The sequence below is a fragment of the Montipora capricornis genome, chromosome 11, assembly GCF_036669925.1.
Source record: "Montipora capricornis isolate CH-2021 chromosome 11, ASM3666992v2, whole genome shotgun sequence".
Taxonomy (NCBI): domain Eukaryota; kingdom Metazoa; phylum Cnidaria; class Anthozoa; order Scleractinia; family Acroporidae; genus Montipora; species Montipora capricornis.
In genome coordinates this window covers 28,013,673-28,031,172 of record NC_090893.1, presented here as the reverse complement: position 1 = coordinate 28,031,172, position 17,500 = coordinate 28,013,673, and the positions used below count along the sequence as shown (strand labels likewise).

The following is a 17,500-nucleotide window of genomic DNA, read 5'->3' as shown; positions in this document are numbered from 1 at the left end:
TTGCGCCCCGAGTGTCGTTGGTGGTGGTCAGTGGATATGATTCGAAGAATAATCGTGGTTGCTACGTACGCATTTGTTCCCATCTGGGAAATAAAAAAGGTGAGGAACTTGGAAAATGCCAACAACCACACGCAAAAGTTAATTTACAGCACCATAAAACGTCCATTTATCATATCCTTGCAAAACCTTACATGCGTATGTGGCCTAAGTGCACATTTGTCAGTCAGCAGATGACCAACCTCTTTCTACCAGGTCTTACCGGCTTTCAAAATGGCGACTGGTCTGCAAAAGACTTGCTTCCATGTTGAAAATCGAAATGACCCTGGAGATGAGATTGTGTCGCCAACTACTCTGCATTTTAACTTCTAAAGAGACTTTTGAATTACAAAGAAGTTGGTAAAGTAATCTCACGAGAAGTCATTTGGCTCTGAGCAGCCCAGTCAGGAAATGGAGCTTTGTTTTCATATGTTCAGCAGTGCACCTTATTTTTGGAGGAAGGATTTGCTATGGTGTTCCATAAATTAGAATTCTTTCAAATTCTTCTTTTGAATTCGGTTGACTTTGCGCAGCAAACTGGGAGTGATCCTGTGGCTATTCCAGACGGTCATTTTCATTTGCCCCAAGGATCTGTAGCTTCTTTTGTTATCAGGGTAAAAGAAAAGGTCCTTATTTTCGGGGGTAACACATCACAGTGACCTAGAGTTACTGATAAACTTGTGGCCCTTGGTGCGCACCTTTTACCCCCTTCTTCCCTCAATGATCCGTTTTACGGGCATTCAAAGCTATAGCTACACGGATCATAGGGAAGTTGAAACAGACGTCGATCAAATAAAACGAGAATCGAACTGGCGACCTCCAGCTCACAAGACTGCGATCTAACCGACTGAGCTACGCTAGCTACGTTTCGTTCTCCAATCAAAGACCGCGTCTGGAAGGCCACAGAGTTTCCGAAAACTGGAAACGAATGAACGCCACACTATGTTTGCTTTCGCAAAAGAGAGTTTCCTGAATAACGAGCGAAATTATGTCATGGCATAAATAATGAACCTTTTTCGTTTTCCTTTCAGATTCTCTTGATTTTCGTGTGCGTGGTTCTTCTGACCATACACAGCAACTTTCAGCCTTACGAGAGACGACGTGCAAACATCGCGGAGTCCTTGTATCTAATGGTGCTTTGTACGTTAGCAATCATGCAGGAGGTTAACTATAACAAAGAAGTAAAGTATTATGTTTGCTTGAGCCTCGTGATAATTGCATCGCTTCATACGGTGTTGGTGTTCTTTTGCAAGGCGGTGCGATTCTTTCCACAACGTTTTGATTGCTGCGCATTTGGGCAGGAGACAGCTGTGCAAAGGAGTGGCTTCGAGGAATTGGAAAATACGCACACCGATTCAACGATGATTAACAACAGTGAATCTGAACGACAGAGGAATATTTTGGATGCCATACTTTCAAGCTCTATAGAGCGTTCTGAACTTAATTCGTCCGACTTTAAAGCCGACTGAGTGTCAACTGTAATTAGCGGGCCTCACTCGAAGCCACTCACGTCCAGAAGTGTAAATAATTAGAAGCAGGTCCAATTTTGACATCCATCGCCAAATGTCCCTTTAGTGGAAGCATTTGCAACTTATTAGAGTTAGGACTAGAGTTCTATTTAGGTTGTACCCTGCGAGCAGTTGGTTTCTCCTACGCTCCCCGAGAGAGAAACCCGGCACTGCGAGCAACCGTTAGTTTCTTTGAGTGAGCCGCCGTCCAGCACCAAGGACGAATAAATTTAATTTGAACCGGTAAAACGAGTTAGTAAACTTGTTTTGGCGCTTGCGAGTGCGTTCAGCTACGTAACTGCTGCGTTTGGGCGAGCCTGCTGTGTAGTGATTTCCCGCGAAATAAGAAGAAGTGATGTCAAATACCCGGTACATCACGTGGGGTGTGACGTACTTCGCACATACTCGATGGAGAATCAAACGGTTGCTCGCAGTGGTTTCTTTCTCGAAATAGGGTAGGAAAAACAAATTGCTCGCAGGGTATTTAGCTTGCGGTAAATGCAGCTGTTTCTCTTTACTTGAGCACCAGATTTTTAGGGGACACTTTGTTATTGTGACGTTAATTGTCTGTATGATTCCTACAAACGAGTTATGTTGAAGTTGGGGAGAGGAGCAAGGGGACACTTGAAATCGACGTTAATCTCATCTGCTTTTCTTGAGGCACTTGCTCTGATTTATTTGAAGGGGCTATGTCACGTTATTTTATGGTGTTTAGGAGAAAGCTTTAGTTTATCACGAGTTTAAAACTCGAAAATGGTAATGTGAAATTCCTTTACTGATAAAATTATTGCCATGAACTTGAAAAACGTCGGTCCGGCTGTGTAAGTGCAATCTGTTTCAATCTCGTCCATTTGTGTCCATCCACGCTTCTCTTTCCTTTCGTTGTATTTCTTTCACTCGGCCCTCGTGTTGTTCAACGGTTTTAAGGGGTTGTTGCAATGTTTCATTCTACTTTTTGGGCATTTTGGGTGTCATGAAATTACGTACTTTTGTGTGACATTCCCTTTTTAATCAAATGTGGTCCAAATGGGCTAATCATAATGGAATTGAAAGGCATATTGTTACGCGAGAATGCGCGCGAGCGAATCATACGATTCGTTTGCTTTTTCCTCTGGACAGATGAAAAACATGTACATGGTCATGTTCTATAGAAAAAGACAAAAACTGAAGAAATAAGTCTTAGAACCTACTGGAGGGTTGTCCAATACAACTTATTCCAAAATGGCCACCATTTTAGAGTTCTTTTGTTTGCTTGCAAATGTAGCCCTTCTTGGCCTTATTTTTGGAATTTTAGTTTCGGAACGTAGTGAACAGGGCTAACAAACGAATACTAAAATGGCGGCCATTTTGGAGTGAGGTGTATACATGTACAAATTTAGGGGGTTAAAGAGCAGGTTCCAGGTTAGGGTTGCCCCAATCCTTTACAAAAATGATATCCCTAGACTTAAGCATTACCTATTTAGCATAGTGTTTGGGCCTCATGTTAGCATTAGTAAAGGTTTCGGTTGTGTCAGCTATGGTGAAACAATGACCAGCAACTTTAATTTAACCTGCGACCTGCCGTGAATACATCAGCGACATTACAAGAAGATACATATTAGTTGGTGTACGCGTCACAAAGTGACCCTTTAACTATGTCTTAATGTCTCTTCAACTTAATTTTTTTACATGTTTATAATTTTGTAATACACATGTTGGTTTTATGGCTTAGTTCATCATTGATTGTAAGGTCACGCGTGTTGTGTCTAATGTTTTCTTTGTAGTAGTAATGATAATCAACCTCGTTCCCATTTTTCCCTCTTAGGGAAAAAACCCTGGGAACGAGGTTAAATAATAATAATAATAATAATAATAATAATAATAATAACAACAACAATAATATAATGATGATGAAGATGATGATGAACTTTATTTTAAGTGTCAATTGTATTTAGCACTGGGGAAACTGTTCAGAAATCAAATCGTAGGTTGTGTTATGAGGAGAGTGGAAAATCTGAGTACCTGGAGAAAAGGGAAAAGTAGAGAACCAACAAATTCAACCTACGTGACGCCAAGTCACTAGACTGTACATGTTATATTATAATAAGTACTGATAACCAAAACTCCCGGAGGGGGAACTCCCATATAAAGGATTCTCGTCGGAAATTTGAAATTAATCCCCAAAGGAGACCAATCTGGACGTGGCCCAGGGTTTTATTGACCCCTTAAAGAGACCATATTAAAAGGCGAATATATAAAAGATACAGTGACTTTTAATGATGGCAAAGACACTATTATCTAATACTTTCACCTACATGAAGAAATATAAAGTTGTAAATATACACTTGGCTAACAAACAAGCGCCAGAGACGCTAACTTATGAGGGGTTCTGTGGGAATTCTCTGCCAGAAACTTTTGAAATCTTGAAGCTCGGAAATGCTATGTTCAACATTTTCGGCGAAAAAAAGGGAATCAACCGTAAAATGACAGATGTTTTACTTCTTTACCGTCGATTGTTTACTACTGATTTATTTATTTACTGATTAAATTTATTTAATGCTGTTCTCATTTTGTTTTATTTTTCCTTCTGTTAGTTTTCTTTTTTATGTTTTGTGGGGCACAACATGTTGCATACGCTTGGCCTTCCTGTTGTGATATCTTGCGATATGTTGCAACAGTGTTGGATGACGTTGGATCAAATTTGAAAACGGTCAAATTTTTCGTGCAACATTTTGGATGTTGCATGATGTTGTACTCGTTTAGCCACGTTCGCGCAACACTGTTGCACTAGGGCATGCGGGCTAGGTCCACTTGTTGCGCGTCAACATGTTGTGTTGAAAATGTTGAAAATGTTGCGTGCGTTTGGCCAGCCCGTTCAACACATGTCGCAACATCGTGCAACAATGTTGTAAGATGTTGTGTTAAAATGTTGCGAGCGTTTGGCCAGGCCTTTAAATCCTTGAATATGTGTTTATCAATTTAGTTTTCCTTTTCAAGTGCTTGTTGGGCCTTTATGATTTAGATCTGACTAATTATCGTGAATAATTACCTTGACAATTTCAGACTCTCTGAGGGCTGGGGACGAGAGAAAGATCCAGATTGCCGAAGTCTGGTCTTGAATACCTACCCCTAGAGAGAAGTGAAATTGTTACCAGGCCAGCAATCGTGTCCGGTCTTAATTCAAAACGCTTCTTCAGGCTGGAGAAAGCGGCGGGTTCTTCGTGAAAACTGGTTCGTTCTCTGAGCATGTTGAGATTGTTTTCGGACCCCTGGGCGTTAATACTATATCGTTTCTTATCTATCTTTACGGGAGAGTGGACAAAAAGCGGATTAAATCGTTCTCGATTCCGGATCCCTGCCTTCAGAGGTTCCGAGCCTCCATCCTTGTCTTCTTATATTTCAACACTAGCCCAGAACGCCTTTAATCGACACAAGGAAACAAGGTGAAGTAAAAATCAGTTCATTTTATTTATTTTCGTCGCTGTAAACTAGGATTAGCCGATTTTTTTTCGGCATTTCATTTTTTTCATTTTTAATTTGAATGAGCATTCGAATTTGGGTTTCCTGTGGGATATCCCTCGAAACGTCAGCTTTCAAATTTCTCTACGATAGTCAATTTACCATATCAACCCAGTTGAGAAACCCATTTCTTCAAGCTGTAAAAGTAACACGATTGGAGTTGCTAGGGAAATGCTAGCCACCGCTCAAAAAGGTGCCTGAAGCAGGCGGGCGAAGATAATTATATTCGGTTTTTTTATTGCAGATATTATATGTAAGCTTACTTTGACAAAGAGTGTTGATTTCCTTCTCAAGGAGTTTTCTTACTCATCTTTTTTCAATTTTTTCTAAATTCACACCTTTGCGAGGAGAGATTTTAAAGGAAAATTTGTGACACAAGGACGGTCACTGGAAAAAATCCATATCATGTCATCGTTGATTCATTCCTCGCGGCCTGTTGTAAGCCTTCTTTGTTTTAATTCGTTGATTTCAGTTTAGAGCGGTTTTCAATTGAGTGTCGAAAGTAATTAGCGAATTGTTTTGGTTTTGCATTCCTTCACTCAGTGATTGGTTCAAAGTCCTCGCGCCATTTTTTCAACCAATCAGAAGTGAAACCAAAACCGATCGTGGCTTGCGCGTGCACATTTTCCCGCGCTTTGTGTCGGCTACGCGTTATTACTTCGAGGTTTGATTGGTTTACCGGATTGTCTCCGTCCTTTTTGATTGGCCAAAGTAATTACTTTGGTTTGGTTTTACGACACTCCATTGAAACTCGCTCTAAAATGTCCCCTTGTGCATCCTTGGAAAATTGCAATCGGTGCTATAAAATTTCCTTTAAATCCTTTCCTTTTTGCTATTTGATCGATGATGTAAGGCTGTATAGACCTCTTTCATAATGGAGGCCAAATAAAATATTCTTTTGTTTTAATGCTAATAAGCCCTTCTAGCCTCGCTACGATGAGTAAATTCCAAAGGAATATTTGTTTCAAAATGAGGCCAGTAGGTTTAATTAACATAAATACAAAAGAATGTATAGTAGGTCGCCATTTGTGAAAGTGGTCTATGCTTAACCCTTTCGTATCGAAATGTTCATTCTCCTAACTAGTACCATAGATTTCTTTGCTGTGTGTAGTCATGAGATTTGGTATTATATCAAGATCACATCTTTTAAGCTGATAATTATCTTCATTCTCAATACCTGCCTGACTAACATTTCATTGAGTTTACATGCAGATCACTCCTGCGGACTCAAATGGGTTGAGCCAGTACAATGAACTGAACAGTCTGGGAAAGTTGAAAAAAGAGGGAACCTATGTCAACTTCTATTCCGAAAGAATCATCTCAAACTGTTGTGAGCTCTACAGAGGCCTCCGTCACCATGAAGCTTTATCATTCCGCCTCCCGGAATTCCGTCATTCCACTATTCTTACATTCCAAACTTCCTGTTAGAGCCTTCATTTGGGCCCATAATAGCCGGTGCGTGATACAAGTCAACAGAGTATTGTCTACGAAAATAAGTTAACATGACATCGTTGCACAAAAGAAAAAAAATAAGAGGAAATCAGCAATAGTGCACACTTCTGATTGAAACAGAGCCTGCCGTCGAGCCTGCCATGCACATAGTCAGTAAAAGAAGAGCATGCGCATTATCACCGCATTGGTTTTGCCGGATGTTTCAAAAACTTGTTGGTGAATTATTTATCTTCACGACAAGCATAGTAGTCTAATTTTAGGTCTGAACGTGGGTAATTATTTTCTACGTAAACCGAGCAATCAAGAAAAACAGCCTGGAAGGCTTCGGTTGCTGTGGGAGGCCTTCGATCATCGGCTAAATGTTGCATGAACGAACCTTCGAAACATGAACGAAAATGTGCAAGATTGGGGTGACTTTGTCAACCGTTACACCTCGTATTCTTCGCGGAATTCCAGCCCGGAAAGAGACGCAGACTATGGCGATTTGAAGCTTGCTCCTTCGCCAGTCTCACCATTGTTCAGTTCAAGCGATAAACAGTTCTGTCGAAGAGATAACATAGACCAATGTCTTGCTTATTTGAACCAGGTAAGAACATGGAAAACTCGTGCATGCTGTATCCACTGTCCCTTGCGAACGTTAATGACTTCGATATCTTTAAAGATTGCTGGCTTTGCACCTAGCAACAAGTTTTTCTTCAAGTTAGTTTTCCGTTTATTTCGCTGTAACCACAATTTCCGTTATGCAGGTTCAAGTTACATCGATCAACACCTTTTTGATTCCTCTATGCATTGCGTAGTTTCTAATCCCATTAACAACTATGAGCGGAAAAAAGATCCAGTTTTAATGTATTACATGTATCTCAAGTTGTTTTTCGAGGTTAAGCATAATATATATATTTTTTATAATCGATATCCACGCTGCTTAACCAAGCGATAATCAATATGTTAGCTATTTTATTTTACGGACTAATTCGGAAATCGCCAGAGAAGCGTGAATGGTTTCTGTGGTTACGATCATTTGACATTAGATTTAGAAGAATTGTTGGAGACTGTAATTTTTGCAGAGGACTTCAGTAATCAGAAACATCATTAATTTTTCGTTGCAGGTGTGGAAGTATTTTGTTGTTTTTTTTGGCTTTGTTATTGCAAGGCGTTCGACCGTGTCAGTTTTGAGAACAAACAAAAAAGCGAAATATTAGTTGTATGGTGGACAGCTGAAACTGGCCAGGATAAATTTGGCGAGTTGAGAAGAAAACATTTAAGAGCGATAAACGTGATTGAGCTGGTTGTGTCAACGAGAAATGCAGTTTTTTGTTGAGATTCAATTATAGGACACCAGATCACAGACACTGCAATATATTTTTAATTGAAATGCAGATAAGAAAGAAGCATGCACATTGTTATAAGGACTTATTGTGAAGAAGAGATTGCCTGAGCCCAACATTTTTAGTTTTGAGTATAATGTTATCGCTACTGATATTTCAGCATTGTGCATATATTCAATATTCAGCCCGCCAAATTTGAACAATTTTAAATGCCATGGAAATGTAACTATGTAAGTTTATTTAATATCCAAGATTTTTTTCTTGTGCGATGAATTACTCAGTCACGTTTTCTTTTGTCTTGAATTTGAATAACCTCATCAATTACATTTATCCATTATGTGAAAAATTGTACGTCTTTGGGTCTGTCAGAAGAGTAATTCCAGTTTTTTTTTTTATTAGATATAATCTAGCTTTAGTCTAACTTTTGTTTCAAATATGGCATAAAAAGTTCTTTGACTAATAATCAGAGAATCTTGTCTATAATCAAACTGTTTCCTTAACATTCAAGGTGTGTCGCATTCTCTGAAAAGGTGTTTAATAGGCCTCATGCATGATGATGCCATGTACTCAAAAATTCATCACCAAGCCTTGTTTGTACAAAATTATTTACATCATCTGGACATGAAATACTGTTTGCACATGGGTTTTGTTTACAAATTTGCTCCTTTGGGAGCTAGAATTTAATACTAAAACTTCATTGGCTTGGTGGTGGAATTAGCTGGTCAGACGCAAACACACATACAAGGGCTACATGTACATGTATTGTAGGAGAAAATCATTGAAATCGTGGCTGTATAGTGTGATGGATTATTTTTGGAAAGTGGTATGTCTTTCCTTGGTTTTTTAATGTAGCGTCCTTGATATACCCTAAAATTTGTCCTATCTTTTCCTGAAGTTCCCTATTCGTCTCCCTAAAATGACAGGTGACAATAAATTTGTCCGGTGGAGTCATTGAAGACAAGCATTTTGCATGATTTGTGTTCACGTAGATTAACTCTGTGATTTTACATAGGTTATGGAAGTTATGGTAGTTGATGTTTAGAACTCACAGAACACTTTCTAACATTTTGAAAAATATGTTGTATGCCGTTAAGTGCAATGGACATATATAGGATATTACATGGCCACATGGAGATGTGAAATTTCTGTTAGAGTGGTGAAAAATATTTCATGAGTGAATAAAGCGAAGGAGTGAAATATTTTTCAACACGAGAAGAGAAATTGCGTACCTCCAATCGACCACGGAATATTCTATTATATTTTATTATATAAACACCAATGAAATACTAAATCATTTCACGAAAGGCATTGAAAGGTTCGATTTTTGTATGTAACTATAGAAACAGTGATCTTATCAGGTGTGAAGATAACATGTTATTTTCGCGTGTGAAGATATCATGTTTTTGCGCGAAAGCTCACTTGGTATTTCATTGGCGTTTATGTAATAAAATTAATAGAGGATATTGGCTGTGCAATTAGATGGGACGTTTCTCTTTGAGTGTTGAGAAATAACGAGTGAAATATTTTTCAACACTAAATCATTTCATACCATAGCAACAGTGATCTTTTCACGTGTGAAAATACTCTTATCTTCGTGTTTGAAGATATCATGTTTTCGCAGGAAAGCTCACTTGGTATTTCATTGGTATCTATATAATAAAAGTAATTATTTTCAGTGCTCAAAAGTGAGAAACCTATTTGGAATAGCTGCGATAAAACAAAAATATTTATGCTTTTATTTTTTTCAGGAGTTTGGCGTTCTTGGTTTCTCCTCATTATTTACACCTTCCCGTAACGGCAGTGGACCCCCTGACACATTTGATATTGTTAAACTAATTAACAGCACTTATGAACTTTTACAACAACAACAGCGGAGTGCTAAACAAAGAGCTGATCTGGAGGAGAAGTGAGTACTCTAAAATGGGACATTTATTTTATAAGTAGTTGATCCGACATGATCAGGAGATCTGTATGCCTTGGATATTTACCATGGACATTGTAAATCTTACACAGATCTGCTATGCATCCGACATATGGAAATGAATGTTTGTTTGTTACAGTTGTAGTTCAATAAAATACTTTTTGCCGATGAAAATAATGAATGCTTGGGTGTTAATATTTTGCCTCAAATCAAGAAGAATCTAATTTTTAAGAAAGCATCTTTCAACCTACGTGATGCAACTTGAAGCAGCCTGTGAAGTTGAAAGATACTATATAAAAGCTTGCTTCTTATTTTAGGAATCTTCGATCAGAGTGTGACAATGAGCATCTCATCCAGACACAGAAAAGACTCAAGGTACACTTCATCAACTTATTAAGTCTTAAGAAGCTCTTACATTTGTAAACAAGCCCCATCATTTTCAAGGGAGATCTGATACATCTTAGCTACATGATACCCCTGGGGTATCATTAAGATACCCCAGGGGGAGTGGGGAAGAGGACATGGCAAGTTGGAGGGGTTGCCGACTGATTAGGGCTGCAAAGAAAAAGTGTATGTTTGCTGGCCAGCTCTTTCGACAAAGATTTGAGTCACATGTAATGCCAGATAATTAACTTTTATTTCCAGGGCTTCCAAAGGTTCATATGCAGCTTGGGGCATAAATAATAATTATTACATGTATGGATACCCCTGTTATAGCTACGTTTGGTTGACAAAGGTGTAACAATGATACTAATAATATAAATGAAAAAATTATTTGATTCTTATTGGCTGAGAGTAGTGCAGTTCAAGTGTAACACAGTGCAAAACGTGAAATACCAGTGCAAATTACACATCGAAATTCTGAATTATCATTGGCTAATATACAATAGGGTTTGGTCAGAACCAATCAAATCTCTTGTTTTCAAATCAAGTGCACGCCCTGGATGGCATAATTTATGGTGCAATTTTTCCCTGATTGCATGATACGCGTACATTTCTTCTGCTTAACCATCTCCAATTTTTTCATATTGTATATTATTAATAAATAATCACATGATTTTTCTCGTGCAATTTAGAATAAATAAACACTTGTAAATTTGTTCAAAGACTACAAATTGCACTGGCCCTATGGGCTCGTGCAATTTTGGTCAGCTGTGACAAAATTTACTCATGCTAATTTATTCCAAATTGCACTTGTAATCATATGATTACCTGTAGTAATAAAATAATAATAAAATTAATAATACTAATGATAATATAATATACCAGGCTAAAAAGGTTATGAAATGGTTAAAAATGAAAATGTTTGAACCAAACGTTTTCGGCTGTTTGATGATAGCAAACAGCCGAAAACGTTTGGTTCAAACATTTTCATTTTTAACCATTTCATAACCTTTTTAGCCTTGTATATAGAATATATTTTACTAAGCGAACATTATGGACACCAATGATAATAATATATTAAAAATCACAAATATCCCAGGCAAAACTGCTGCACTGGTTTATAATGGTTTTACTTTTGTGTAAATTGTATTCAACAGTCATTTATTGCATGCGAGGGTGAATTACAATGTGTTAACAATATATTAATTACAAAACTAAGAGTTACAAAAACTATGATAATCACGAGCTCTCTGGAAAGTCTCTCTGGAAAGTGTATTGACATGTAATAAAAAACGGTATAAATGTATGTATGTGTTTAATATTGAATGCTTGGCCATTGTTGTAAAAGGAGTCATCTTAAACCTTTCCGTCCCACTAATCTTCTGTTATCATGTAAGTTGTAAGGCTGACAGTCACTGCACGTAGGAGGTAGTATATGGTGCAAGCCTGATTCTGGATGGTATCTCAGTGCTATTGCATAATGAGGTATTGATTTTTAAATGAGTTGATCTTTTTCTCACTCAATCAACAGGAACAGTTGGAATCTGCACAACGAGAAATAGCCATGGGAAATGAAAGAGAACGACAGCTACAAGGCAAACTTTTAAAGACAAAGGAAGAGCTAAAATTAGAGAGAGAAGAGGTTTGTGTTTGAAAGATTTGCCCTCACGATTTAACTCTTACTATATATACATGTACACATGTAGTAGTAACGAAACTGTTTATTGAATTTTGGTGGATAGAACTTTAAATTTTGAACTTGTAAACACTTAGGGTCTTAAAATAACTGAGGAGAAAGTGTTGCTGAATGTGGCTTTTTCTGTAAATGGTTAGACTTTCATGTCTTCTTGGATGTAGAGACAATAAACTTTAGGCCCCCACTTATAGTCTTAATGTCGGGAAGAGAAGTGTATGGGGTCTCTATTGTTGTGATTTATCCCTCCCAGTATTATGGTCAGCCCTGCTGGATTAGCTGAAATGGTTTCTGAGTGACTGAGACCACAATAATTATAAAACGGGGCCAGAAGTTGGGCTGTTTGCCAAGTGCTGGAACCTGCAGTGCAAAACTGTGTACCAAACAATAAACATACATGTACCAAGAAATTTCTTTCTGAAGTGATGACGACTAGAAGCGAGAATGATCGATTGCCATTATGCAAAGCGATTTTTGCTCCCTGTGGCTACTCAGAGATGAATACAATGTACCCTGTGGAACCTGGCTAATTGTTGTTAACCAATCAGAAGGCACGAGAGGGGCCATTCATTTTTAAGTTGTATACACACGTACAATGTAGGATATGATTTTTGGAACGGGAGTGGGAAGGGTGGGGACGTTGTTAACCTTCAGTTCAATTACTTGAACTGTAAGGTGCAGTGATTTCTTTTCACGGATGGGGTTTTCGTTAACTTCGCTTTTCAAAAAACATCTTGTGTTTTCCTTCTGCAGTTAAAGAAAACGAAAGCTAACGTTTTCCACATGCAAAAACAGTACGACCACGAGGCAAGGAAAAGAGAACGGGAATTTAACAAACTTAAGGACAGAATCCACCAACTTTTGACGGATAAAAGTCAGGAGAAAAAGGTTGGGCTGGACATCTTAAATTTGGTGAAAAGACCTAGTGGACAGCGTGCAATGTGGAAAACTGGAGCAACGAAGTAAGATATCGCCAAATTCTCTATGTTGCTCATTTGCATAACCGGTAGTGTTTTTTGTTTTTGTGAGTAGTACAAAATAAATGTAAAAGGACTTTGGGACAGCTAGTCACAATCTTAGGGCTGCTCTAGCTAAATTTGTACGTAAAATCAGCACTGTTGAAACTGAGGTCGCTGTTAAAAATGGCAGATCCTACTCAAACCTGGAGGCGTATACAGCTTGTCGGTTGATCCCCTTAGACAAGAACCCGGGTGTCAGACCGATTGGTGTCGGTGATTTACTGCGAAGAATCATTGGAAAAGCCATACTTTCACTGATCAAACCAGACATCATGAGCTCTGCTGAAAATTTGCAACTCTGTGCTGGCCAAGCAGGTGATGTGAAGCAGCTGTGCGTGCTATGAGTGATGTTTTGACGATCAGGCTACTCTTGCACTACTCTTGGTGGATGCAGACAACGCCTTTAATTCACTCAGTCGGAGCGTTCTTCTCCACAATATTACCAACGTATGCCCACCAATATCCATTTATAGTAGGAACTGTTACAGTGTACCTCTCGTTTATTTGTGCTCGGCGGAACCGAAATCTCATCATCAGAAGAACTACACAGGGTGATTCCCTTGCAATGCCAGTTTATGCAATAGGCATAACTCCCCTTTTAGAACTGATAAAACCTTCTGCAACTGAAACCGATGTATCAATGAAGCATGTAGCCGTTGCAGATGATTTGGAGGAGGGGGGAGGTGCTGGGAACCTGATAACTCTGCGACGGTGGTGGGATAACAGAGCGCTCTACGGTCTCAAGCAGGACCAATGAAGCAAAGTCATGGTTAGTTGTTAAGCCACACACCGAAGTATGTGCACGAGAGGTATTCGAGGGGACCAACATTAACATAACAACAGAAGGAAGATAATATATTGGTGGTTTCATCGGGAGCGAGAGTGGCAGTGGCAAATACGCTGAGGAGCTAGTCAGCTCGTGGTGAGAACACCAGAAAGTACTGTCGAAGATAGCAAAGACAAAACCATAAGCTGCTTACGCTGCATTTGTGAGCGGGTTCAAACACAAACTGACCTACTATATTAGAACATTGCCCAACATCAAGCAACACCTCGTACAACTGGACGCACTTGTGGATCAAGTGTTTATCCCAGAAATAACAGATAGCCATATATGCTCTGCCGACGAACGACTCCTGCTCTCATTACCTGCAAAGAATGGCGGCTTAGCCATTCCCATCTTCTCTGCTACTGCGGACTCCGAGTTTTCCAGATCCAGAGCAGCGACAGAACAGCTGATAGAGCATATCAACAATCAAGATAGCACAGCACAGGTGGACAACGAACTTCTCAAGCACTCAAAACGAGGCATCGTAAAGGCAAGGGAGGAACACAGTGAAGCCATCCTAGAGCAACTTCGTGCGAAGATGAGCCCTGAACAACAGAGGGAAAATGACCTAGCCACGCTGAAAGGCGCCTCTAGTTGGCATTTTCACAGATCAAGCTATTGGTTTCGCAGAAAAATCGATCAAAAAATAACACGGTCTTTAAAAATGCCGTTCCACAAAACACTGTACAATGAAGTTGTACGCTCCTAGTCATGTGCCCTCGATTAGATACACTGTAGACTGAATCATATTTTCCATCGTGCTGCCATCAAATTTTTATGATTCTGGAATGATCTTTTTTTTATCAGAAATGAAGAGGAAATGTATCGAGTATTGATCACGGATTATGAGGAACGGCAAAAGGTAGGAACATATCTTGGGGTTAAGTGCTTTTATAGGGAAGGACTGGTTAGATGTTATCCCGATGAATGAAATGAAGAGATGAATTTTTCGATGGTGATACGTGGCTTTGTACAGCAGTATATCGGGGCAATACAGTGTGGGCCATTTCCGAATTGATGTCTGCCTCCTCTTCAAAGCGAGTCTAAATGCGAAGTTTTTGTGCTGGTAATTAGTTCTACTTTACATAAGAATGAAACCTAATTTTCATAAGAAAAACTTCGCACTTAGACTCGCTTTGAAGAGGAGGCCGACCTGAACTCGGAAATGGCCTAATCACCTGAGCCTAGTCCCACGAGAGAACATCCGAACTAGTAATCGGAAGGTCGTAGGTTCGATTCCTACGAAGGAGCTCTCGGGTTTTTTCCGAGTCTCCCCGAGTCACGATCGGAAAAAATAAACTCTTCAAAAAGGCTTTTTTCGGTGCCAGAAATTCTTCTTTCAGTCTCTGCAATACTTGACACGTTTTTACTGTCGGTATTAATGCAGGAACTGATGACAGAAAACAACGATCTAAGAGAATCGCTTCAAAGTATGCAGACAGAACTCATAAACCTGTTGAATCATCAAAACGAGGATTACGATCACGTGAACGACACTGAGGTATGTATAGCCATTAAATGAGGGATAATGGACAGATAAGGCATCTTGTTTACGTCGAACCGCTACTCGGTGTCAAACGGCAGGCTGTTACTTGTTTCTCTTTTTGGGAGGTTACTTGGTATCTGTAAACTAGATTTAATATCTTAGAGATAGTTATTCCTCCGCAGACAGCCCCGTGTCACCAGGCAAGAAATCAGCTACAATCAAACAAGTTTATTTGATTTCTGACATTTGTCGTAAACACGTTGCTAAATCTCTCTAATCATCCCTTGATCCATCTTGGGACAATTCTCAAATAGAATTCAATGTGGTTGGCGTGGTCACATACGGATTTGCAATTTGTCACTGCTCTGTCGAAATAACTGTAAACTGAAGTTTTAAGACCTTTTTTCAGGCTAAGAATAAATTAGAAGAATCTGTCGTACACATCCGTAGATGAAAGCTGAACTTATAGATCGTGCGCTGAAACCATGCCTTCAACACTTAAGACCCTATCACTTAACACAGGCTTTTAAATCAGTGCTTTAGAAATATTCACTAAAATCGGTGCGTTCGCCTTTAATACTGTACATCTTTTGTTTGGGGATCAAAATCGCGTCCACAAAACTCGCAACACATTGATTATTGTCCATACATCCGTTTTCAACACGGAAGCCCGTGCTTTGTTTGCAATTCGGTCTCTGAAAGCAGCATTTGGTATTTTCGTTTAAAAATTAAAATTAATTGTAGACACTCTTTCAATTTGCCAACCAAATTGTCTCCAACCAAATACTGTATACTGTCTACAATGGTAACTGAAGCCTGTCAATGCAGAGTGTCTGGATTTTCATGTCGTTATGATTGCGGGTGCTCTTGGGGGTTCCAGGTTGTTCAAGGTGTTGGTGACGTCATGTTTCCAGAAAAGCACGTAATCAGATGCAGGTCCAATGTTGACATCCAACACAAAGTGTCCCTGATGGATCGATCAGGCGGTCGGTCGGTTGGTCGGTCTTGGGTGATGTCATGTTTCCAGAAATGCACGTAATTAGATGGGTGTCCAATTTTGAATCTTACATAGTTGAATCTATCGAACGACCTGCCTTAATTAGCTATGCTACGTGTGGGTCTCTCTCATTGTTACTTGATATTTTTAAGAAAGAAAACAGCTTCATGTATCTTAAACTAAAAGCAATGCTGACCTAGCAAATAGTTGGCAAAGGCTTAGACTTAAAGGGACACTTCGTGTTGGATATCAAAATTGGACCTGCATCCAATTGCACCCGCGTAGGGGATGGGGGAGGGTTGCGCCGGATTTTTTGCGGGGACTTACGTCGTGGTCGTATTGCATTTTCTAGCTTTCCCTAGCTCCCATCCCATCCCATTCCCATTCCTGGTGGGTATCAGTTTGTAAGTTTTTCCATCATGACGACGCCCTTGAGAGGTGGCGGGTGTAAGCTATCAGGCTTCCATGGATAGTTCTTCCCCTAACAGGTCTCTTCTTGGCTCCACCAACCTTCCTTAGAGCACCAGCTTCCAAGGTCATCTATTGTCGATGAGTTTACCTCTTCTTAGAGAGACGTAAACAGGATTGATTGATGAATTGGTGAAGCTTTTAATTGAATTCATCGATTGATTGATGGTGTGCACCTTTTCTATTTTGACCTCTTGTTGCAGGAAGGTGAACCCAGCGAGTCAGGATCGCTCGATGAACTGTCTACAGGCCATTTTCACATGCCATACGACATAGTTAGGGAAGGTAAGTGCTGCGACCGTCTCATCAAATTGACATTTGTTTGCTTAGGTACCTGGCTAATGAATGGTATCGAGGCTACCAGATCTCACTTCATTGCTTTTTTTGGTAAATCAAGGTGTACTAATAGGAAAAGAACAAGAAGTTTGGCGGTCATCTTGGTTCTTTGTGGCACACGTGGGAGTTGTTTGCACTCGGGCGAAGCGAGCGAGCAAGTGATAGAAATCTAGCGGCTTGGAGGCGTGGATACTGATCTGTCTCAGAAGCTATGCCACGAGAAGCTATTATGGGACAGAAGAAGTGAAATAGCCTGTGTTAGGCCGATTTGTTCAGAAGTGGCTGAAGTTTCTGGTTAATTCTACCCTTTGAAACCCATTCTACCCTTTTTTTCAGGAATTGAGAATAGCCTTAGGGAAAAGTGGCGACTGTTAAAGTCCAAATTAGAAGAAGCAAACAAAGTATGCAATAATGGTACGTATTTCACTCATCAAGTTTTGCTAAGGGGCACATTCGCGAGTTTGGTTACCCAGGTTTTGAAACAGGGACAACCTGGACTTTTTTGAGTTTGTTCACTGTTGGTTGGTTTCTGGTTTTACGGCGCTTAA

At 39.5% G+C, this 17,500-nt stretch overlaps 2 protein-coding genes across 2 annotated transcripts in view; both read left to right on the top strand.

Moving 5' to 3' along the window:
- Positions 1–4,086, top strand: part of LOC138024336 (uncharacterized) — a 22,511-nt gene extending 18,425 nt beyond the window's left edge. Inside the window, exons 7-8 of the mRNA XM_068871497.1 lie at positions 1–99; positions 1,068–4,086. The exon at positions 1–99 is cut by the window's left edge and continues 658 nt beyond it. Of these exons, the coding sequence (XP_068727598.1) occupies positions 1–99; positions 1,068–1,505 (537 nt within the window). The 3' untranslated portion in view covers positions 1,506–4,086. The remainder of the gene's footprint in view (positions 100–1,067) is intronic.
- A 2,602-nt stretch (positions 4,087–6,688) lies between these two features.
- The window catches only part of LOC138024166 (afadin- and alpha-actinin-binding protein A-like), a 20,128-nt gene continuing 9,316 nt past the window's right edge, over positions 6,689–17,500 (top strand). The window contains exons 1-9 of the mRNA XM_068871275.1: positions 6,689–7,080; positions 9,568–9,725; positions 10,058–10,115; positions 11,656–11,766; positions 12,571–12,779; positions 14,473–14,527; positions 15,053–15,166; positions 16,820–16,901; positions 17,289–17,366. Of these exons, the coding sequence (XP_068727376.1) occupies positions 6,880–7,080; positions 9,568–9,725; positions 10,058–10,115; positions 11,656–11,766; positions 12,571–12,779; positions 14,473–14,527; positions 15,053–15,166; positions 16,820–16,901; positions 17,289–17,366 (1,066 nt within the window). The 5' untranslated portion in view covers positions 6,689–6,879. The remainder of the gene's footprint in view (positions 7,081–9,567; positions 9,726–10,057; positions 10,116–11,655; positions 11,767–12,570; positions 12,780–14,472; positions 14,528–15,052; positions 15,167–16,819; positions 16,902–17,288; positions 17,367–17,500) is intronic.